A 7,691-nucleotide genomic window follows, 5' to 3' on the forward strand; every position below is an offset into this window, starting at 1 on the left:
AATAATAATAATAATGTATTATTTTCAAAATCTATTTCAACAATTTATTATGATTTAAGAATAATTAGAATAATAAATGAAAGATGATCCAGGTGCAGTCAAATAAAAACTCAAATATAATTAAACTATTTATATTGAGCCAACGTTTCACCCCACGTAGAAGGGCTTCATCATGGCTTTAAGACAAAGGTCAGAGCCATAGTCAAAAAAACATACAAAAGTTGAGAAATAAGTTGATTCATATATTCTCAAGATATGAGGTAGTAATGGTTACTGTTGTCTAAAAGCCCTACAACCTCATGGGATGAAACGTCGGCTCAATATAAATAGTTTAATCACAATTTGAGTTATTTGACTGCACCCGGACCATCTTCCATTTATAATTAACACATGATCAATCAGCGATCTTCCGATTAGAATAATAATACAGAATACTGGCTGGAACATGGAAAAAAAATTTTTTTTTTTAAATACTATGGATTGTTAACTTTTCATATCTTACCCTAATCGAAGAAGAACAGACTATATTATTAAAATAATCCAAACAATTTCTGAATCAAACTGATCATCAACTCTTATCTCTATTCTCAATGTATTAACAGAACACATTAGAACATTCTACTAGGTTTAATTAGACTAAGTAATTACCATTTCAAATTAAATTATATTTTCTTAACAACTATACCTGTTGTGAGGATGTAGAACTTAAAAACCTTGAATACATAAAACATTTAATGATAGTGCATTTATGGTCATGGAAAGTAAGATATCGGTCAGAATATATTCAACTACAAATCTAAATTCTATAAAAAATAAATAAATGAATAAAGATGTTAAATAATAATATATAACCATGCTTAGTAAGATCAACAATCATTGCATGACCTTTAATAATCTAACTTTTAAATTTCTTATTAAAATTAAGACTTTATAAGTGCTTATAATACATGAGCATACAATGCATATGAAACAAAATTTAGCTGAACATAACCAAATTAAAAGAACTCAACATAAAATTATTATCTTAATTTAAATTTTACAGTGCAGTTAAAATCTTTAGCCTGAAAGGTATAAATATGACCTTAATGGTAAAGCACTAAAAATTAAATTAAAAATAAATAACAGTTGAAAATTCCTTTTTATATGTGCAGAATCCAAAATATAATATACAATTCGATTTAAAAGAAACATTCTTATAACAGATGAAGATCAATTTACTTGTCTTTTTCGGTCCCAAAAATAGATGCCAAATACTCCGCCATTTGAGATCCAGATTAAAAACAAATAGAGCCACAGACCTTTTCTGGACCCAACTACTTGATTAAAATACAGATACAAATAGAACAAACTAGACAATTAAAAGCCAAGCTACACCATATTCAAGATGGCGATGATAACAAGCGCTTCTTAAATAGTTGTTCTAAAATTGTCAATAAAATCGTTAATAATTAAATTTTAAAAATAATCGATGTATATATTTTTTCAATCAGTAAAATTTATAAATATTACGTTTAAATTAAAAGTGAATAAATTGAACAATGTGATAAGAATAATTTATTAATGCCTCATCAAACTACATATATTGACAAAATTGAACGTCTCATCAGTGTTTGTTAAACACTCATTTAACTTGATTATTTTGCGATAAATAATTAAATCTAATTCTTATGCTATTCAATAGTGATTTATTCTGTTATCCTAGTTGCAATTTTCCCTACATTACCTACACTTATTTATATTAATTCTAAGGCAATCTTAGATTCATTTTTCTGGACTGTCTTTTTCTCTTTCATTTCTGCATTTCTATGGTTAAAAAAGCCTATTGTTAGTTATGAGGTTTTGGACTGTATGGTTTTTAGCATTATTTTCTGAAGAATGTATGAGTTCACCACCAGAATGTTCATTACAAGCATACATGAACAGAAAAATTGATAGCTTAGGTTTTCATCGGTATGATTTATATTAGTCTTAACATGAATGTTACATTGAGACTTAAAGGTTCTTAATACTCTTGTATTTTAGAAATATTTACTATAATATTTCGTTGGAAACAAGCTGTGAGATTGATCAATGCAAGTTGTGTATTCAAGAAATGTTGCCCAGTGGTACATTTGTTAACACAGATCAGTTGCGAGACTTATCAAGAACACAAAAGGTTATATATTTTATTGAATGTATGTAGTATATGCTTGGAATATCCGATAAGGTTTATTTTAATTATTTTGTTTTTAGTTGCTAGCTTCAGTTGATGGTAATGTAGATATTGAATCTCCTGCAAGTATATCCTCACAGCTTATTGTTCGAATTCTTAGCAACTTGAATGTGTTAAAAGAGCAGCAATTTATCGGAACATCAATTTTACCTGTGCATACTAGGTATCAAGATCCTCAGGCAGGTGGAGGTTTTAAGTAAGTTTCTTTTGATAACTGGACCCTAAATTACTAATGTGGTCAATAGTACAATATATCGACCGTGTCTAGATAATATTTAAATATATTTTATTAACTATAAAGTTTTATATTTGTTGTATAATACGCCAAATATTCTGTCTGTGGGTATTATAGATTCAGTTTTGCCAGTGAGGAATAGAATCTTGTATAATAGTATCCCTTTTCCGAATTTTTGGTATGTTCATTCTCAAGATTTACTGCCTAGTCATAGACAATTTTAAAAATCAGTCTTCACTTATCAGTTTATTAAAAACAATTTCATGAGTGCTCTTATTCTTTTTTTTCAACCTTTCTTCCATCCGTACTTCTTTTTTGAAACTTTAACTAATGCAATTGCCTCGCAACTTGATTTATTTTTATGTAACATACATGTTGACTGCAGAAATATCAGTCATATACTTACTTATTGGATAATAATATTGTTTCATGTGGATTTGCATGAATTGACACAGCAATTTGATCATGAAATCAGGTCCACTTTAGAGATATATGACAAAACTACATAGTATTATTATTTCACTTCTGAATTTCAGAAGATGTTAAGGAGTTAAGTAGCTCAATTTGTAAAGTACAATGCTTTTATCTCCTGGCCTGGATTTTGAGTCTATTTGTGGTTAATTCCGTTAATTCTGTTATACCAACTGTGAATATCCTAATGATATTCTTCTAGTTTATTTTATTAATTTATCATTCTAGCCTACCGGTTAGACATTATGGCTATTCGTGGCAATGGGAAGCAATGCGTACCTATGTTACAACCTACTGCTACAGTCAAAACAATTAACATTATTTTTCCAATAGCTGTGCATACAGTTTGCTCCACTGTTCTGTCTGGTGGTCTCGCTGGTCCAACTCCTTGTGTCCTATCCAAGAAGAAATGAGTGGGGCCCACTACTTCCACCCATACACAAAAGGCTTGTAGGACAGGTAACTCTACTTGGTCATTAGTTGGGGGATATCGTTCTCTGTTAGGACGTACGAGTCCTATCTCCTTCATGAACTTGGCCCTTAGTGCCTCATAGGCATTTAAGACAAGTATAACGTGCTCGGCAATCTCTGGAGCCCAACAACTAGGGCATAAGGAATGTTTTAGCCATGTGCAATGAGCTTTGCTCGGAAACTCCTTTGCCCTTGAGGAGCTGGAAGTAGTCTGGGAGGACCCATGTCGTTTTCAGGTATGAAACAAAAGCAGGGAAGTAGTTTCTTAGGGTTACTACTTTTGGGGGTGTCACCCACCATCAGTTCTATTCTTCCAATGTAGTTTCTAAGAGGTTCATCTGCTTGGGTCTGCGCCAATCCTCACTTGGAGGTTCTCCGTCACCTTCCCTCTTCACCTTATGTCGGTAAGTCTTCCTACAGGAAGAGGTTGATAGATGTTCTTTCTGCGAATACCTGCACCTCTGAGACACTCTTCTATATGCTCAAGTGAATCGCAGCAGAGCTATCTGCTTAACTGAGTGTTTTTCTAGGGCAAATCCAGTCTCTATAAAGTGGATATCCTCATATTGAAAAAAACCCTAATGGTTCAGCATGATCCTGACCAATCATCATGTGTAGTTATTAATTCTTATGTAACCGAAAATTTTTTTTCTTGTGATTCACTATTTATTATTAATATAATTTTTTTTTATGTAATTTTAATTAGTTAATTTAATTTCTAGGACAGTTAATATTCATAAGCCAGAGCTTTATATTTACTGCCCTGGAGAATATTCTCAGGTTAAAGGAGAAGTATTTTTGACACCATGTGCTGGGGATAATAATACACCTTTGCCATTCTCAAAGGTTGCATATTCAATAGTAAGCAAATTTTTGTTTTGTTTTTTCCTTACAAGTATTATTTTATTAATATTAAAAACTTAAATACTTTCTATCTCAACATCAGCTTTTCTGAAATAAATAAAGTTAGCTGCTTATGAGATATTGGTCAACAGTCCAGGTGAGTATGGACTTTGGCCAATATCTCCTAAGCAACTGACCTTATTCATTTCAGAAAAACTTGGATATTGAAATAAGGGCAATAAATATGTACGTATATATGTGTGTGTATGTATATTTATATATTGTATTTGTTTAATAAATTAAATTAGGAGGTAGGAAAAAAAAAATTTGCTAATGGGACAGTCAAAATAAATAGTTAATGTATCCTTGGCCCATCTTGCTTGTGTTTGTTAGGACTACAAATAATTTACAGCTCATAAAGTCATGTCTGATCTCTCTAGCTGACTGGATTTTAGTATAAGCAAGAGAATCACTGGATGGGATAGTTGGTTTGAGAGAACCCTTTAGTATTCCATTCATATCTTTCCTGTATTAAATGCCCATTTTTCACTTTTTTAATCTATTATCAACTTCTGAAGGCTTACAGATTAAAAAAAAAAAGAAGAAAAGTATAAACATAATAAAGCAGAATTAAAATGAAAAATCAAATAAGGGATCAAAATATCCCTGAATGATTTGAAAGTTGGAGGCACTGACAAAATATATCCATCAAAGTTGAATCTGTGATGCTCAAAGTCAACATGAGCTCCACCTCTTTAGATAAAGTAATTTTTAGCATTTGTCATCTTTTGTGGGTATCATTCATTGGCTGACCGACCAGGATCTATAAACTCAATTGTAATCGTTAATGTAACAATTGTGTGGAGTTTTATAAAGAAACAACTACTTGCCTTTTTTATTTTTTTAATCCAAGAGCTGAATTTCTAGATGACCTCATTTATTTGACTTTGACTATAAGTCAAATAAATGCTCTAACCACTATATTATTAATTTAGTAAGTGTTTAATAATTAAGAGTTCTTTTTTATTGTAGTCCGGAGATGATGCTGTCTTGAAAATAGATGTTCCTGTTGGTAACAGCGATAACCTTTTACTTGTACAAATGGTAACAGTTTTTGTCACTATTATTGGATCTGTCTACATAACTGGAGTTATATTAAAGGTTTGAAATTATGTTTTTATAACATGATCTCATTGGTTTGACATATACTCTTCACTATATGTACTTTATCATAAAATGATTAGGTTTTTATCATTTAGAATTATTTTTTATTCTAGTTCAGATGAACTGATATAAAATTATCTCAGAGTATGTATATTTGTCGATTAAACTGTAAGTAATAGCTAAGCCTGTATTGGATACAATATTTCATCATTTTTTTTGTTCATTTTTCACCAATTTGATGATCATTTATTTTCTTTATTTAATTTCCATAGCTATGGTTTGTAAAAATTATTTATTTATTATATTATAGAAGTATATGTGTCAATAAAAAAAAAAAGATGTATATTACTAAATTGATTTCTTTTTTTATTAACCCATTTAATTATCCTCTTAACATTTATTAGAATTTTAATGGTACATATTAGTACTGTAAAAATAGTACATTCACTCGAACTGACTATAGTATAGTGCACATGCAGAGCTAGGCCCAAATTAGCTATAAATAAAAGTACAGCTAACATTGTCATATATATAAGGTTTATTTATTAATGGTTCATTCATGAATAAACAATGTATCCATGACAATTTTAACTGTACTTCTATTTATAACTAATTTTTGTCCAACTCTGTCCTCCTCCAATCAACCCTATTGAAAATTTGAATCGGAAAAATAGGATTTAATGTATCCTATAATTACATTTTGGATACCTATCGGTTGCTTGTTGAATGTCCAATATGTTTTTGTAATTTGTTCTTTCTGCAACCCAACATGCTTATTTCAGTCCCATATTGCCAAAATACTAATTACATTTAGTAAATATGCTATTCTATTTGGAGCCTTCTAATTTCTCTTCAAACTCTAAGAGAATTTTATTTTATTTTATTTATCGTCATACTCAATTCTTTTGTGTTCCATTATTTTATTTTATACATTTTCATTAATCAATACAGTAGTATCTTAGTTAGGAGACCTCCTGTATAGTCCAAACAAAAATCAAGGTAAAATAAAAGTAAGAAGTCGTAGAAAATGGAAATGAGATTTACATGTTCATCTACACAAACGGTTTGCCTTATTACATAAACCTTCATTCCTGAGAACTCTTGTCACTTTATCCACACGATCCAAAATTATCGTACTAGAATTAGCTTTTGAGTTTGTGAAAAAATCTATCTTCTATGATTCTTGATTTATCAAGTTCATTACGATTGTATAATTGTTCCTTCATTAACAGCCTTAGCATTCAGTTTTCAATTTATTGTTCACTCATACAAGCGAGTTTCTATCAGTACTACTATTGCTTCCTCACTACCAAAGGTAGGGAAGTTGCAAGAAATAAAAAAAAAAAATTATGTTTTAGACATCAAGAAACAAATTTGGTTCCATAACTGTCTGTTAGTCCGTAGTCAACTTTTTGCTAAGGCATAATCTATCCATTTATCCGATTTTTATGACATTGTTAGAGATTGTGCAGGTTGGTACCTAGTTGGTCCTGTATTGGTTTTATTATTATTCCATTCTCCACTTTGGCTTACGCATGTGTAAATGTTCGCATGCCTATATTTTGAAAGTAATGATTTTCTCCAAATTTGGAGGTAAGTTGGGGACAATTTCATCAGATTACATTATCTACTTTCGCTTACCAAGCGAAAAACCCTTTTCTGTTACACATTTATTTCAACAATATTTCATTCCATAGATGTTATTTTCAAATGAAAAATCTCATTGTTCTTGAAATATAGCTATTGCCGACCTAATAAGAAATCTTAGAAAAATCATTATTTTCAGGAAATTTAATATTCACAGAAGAAAATAAGAGGATATAAAAAAATATAAAGGAAGCTATCCTGGCCTATGTATTTAGCTTAAATAATCTTTTTTTGTGTATGTGATCTATTTGTTTCAATACTTTATTAATCAGATTATTAAATCCCAGGATAAATAAATTTGTTTTTTTATTTCATACTGCTAAAAAAGCAGATTAGAATTGCAGAATAGCAACCAATAAAGGCAAGTGACATATATAAATAACTAAAAATATTTACATTTATTTACAGAATTATTCTTGCATTCAATTAGTTTACAGCTGAAGCAATTGAGACTTTGTTTAGATGAAGGACTTCGCAAGTCCATATGAAGAAGTCTGGTGGTTTAGCCCTAAATTCTAAATGTTCATTTTTTCCCAAAAAATTTTTCAGCTGAACCCTACATAGGTGAAGATGTAATGGTATCTCAATGTCATTCCTCGACGAAAGTTCCAGTTTTGACAATAGATCTGGTGGTAATTTCTGAAAAAA

The 7,691-nt window shown here is 30.3% G+C and overlaps 3 protein-coding genes across 5 annotated transcripts in view; 1 reads left to right on the top strand and 2 right to left on the bottom strand.

Annotated features, from left to right (window-relative positions):
• U2af38 (U2 small nuclear riboprotein auxiliary factor 38) overlaps positions 1 to 1,401 on the bottom strand; it is a 21,046-nt gene extending 19,645 nt beyond the window's left edge. For both annotated transcript variants that reach the window (XM_024360205.2, XM_067045963.1), the window contains exon 1: positions 1,219 to 1,401. In XM_024360205.2, the coding sequence (XP_024215973.1) occupies positions 1,219 to 1,262 (44 nt within the window). In that variant the 5' untranslated portion in view covers positions 1,263 to 1,401. The remainder of the gene's footprint in view (positions 1 to 1,218) is intronic.
• A 193-nt stretch (positions 1,402 to 1,594) lies between these two features.
• On the top strand, positions 1,595 to 5,717 carry PIG-X (Phosphatidylinositol glycan anchor biosynthesis class X). The gene is made up of 5 exons (XM_014415613.3): positions 1,595 to 1,950; positions 2,023 to 2,155; positions 2,233 to 2,408; positions 4,112 to 4,250; positions 5,265 to 5,717. The coding sequence occupies exons 1-5, from the start codon at positions 1,832 to 1,834 to the stop codon at positions 5,397 to 5,399; spliced, it is 702 nt and encodes a 233-aa protein (XP_014271099.1). The 5' UTR covers positions 1,595 to 1,831; the 3' UTR covers positions 5,400 to 5,717.
• Positions 5,718 to 7,418: 1,701 nt separating this feature from the next.
• The window catches only part of LOC106677590 (pseudouridylate synthase RPUSD4, mitochondrial), a 7,780-nt gene continuing 7,507 nt past the window's right edge, over positions 7,419 to 7,691 (bottom strand). For both annotated transcript variants that reach the window (XM_067045964.1, XM_014415615.3), the window contains exon 5: positions 7,419 to 7,682. In XM_067045964.1, coding sequence (XP_066902065.1) covers positions 7,470 to 7,682 — 213 coding nt within the window. In that variant the 3' untranslated portion in view covers positions 7,419 to 7,469. The remainder of the gene's footprint in view (positions 7,683 to 7,691) is intronic.

The sequence above is a fragment of the Halyomorpha halys genome, unplaced genomic scaffold (genome assembly GCF_000696795.3).
Source record: "Halyomorpha halys isolate HHAL.00 unplaced genomic scaffold, Hhal_1.1 Scaffold104.1, whole genome shotgun sequence".
In the NCBI taxonomy this organism is placed as follows: Eukaryota; Metazoa; Arthropoda; class Insecta; order Hemiptera; family Pentatomidae; genus Halyomorpha; species Halyomorpha halys.

Coding starts and splice junctions, on each gene's coding strand:
- PIG-X (XM_014415613.3), top strand. CDS start 1,832: ATGAGGTTTTGGACTGTATGGTTTTTAGCATTATTTTCTGAAGAATGT. Junction 2,156..2,232: donor ACTTATCAAGAACACAAAAG/GTTATATATTTT, acceptor TTTTGTTTTTAG/TTGCTAGCTTCAGTTGATGG. Junction 4,251..5,264: donor CAAAGGTTGCATATTCAATA/GTAAGCAAATTT, acceptor TTTTTATTGTAG/TCCGGAGATGATGCTGTCTT.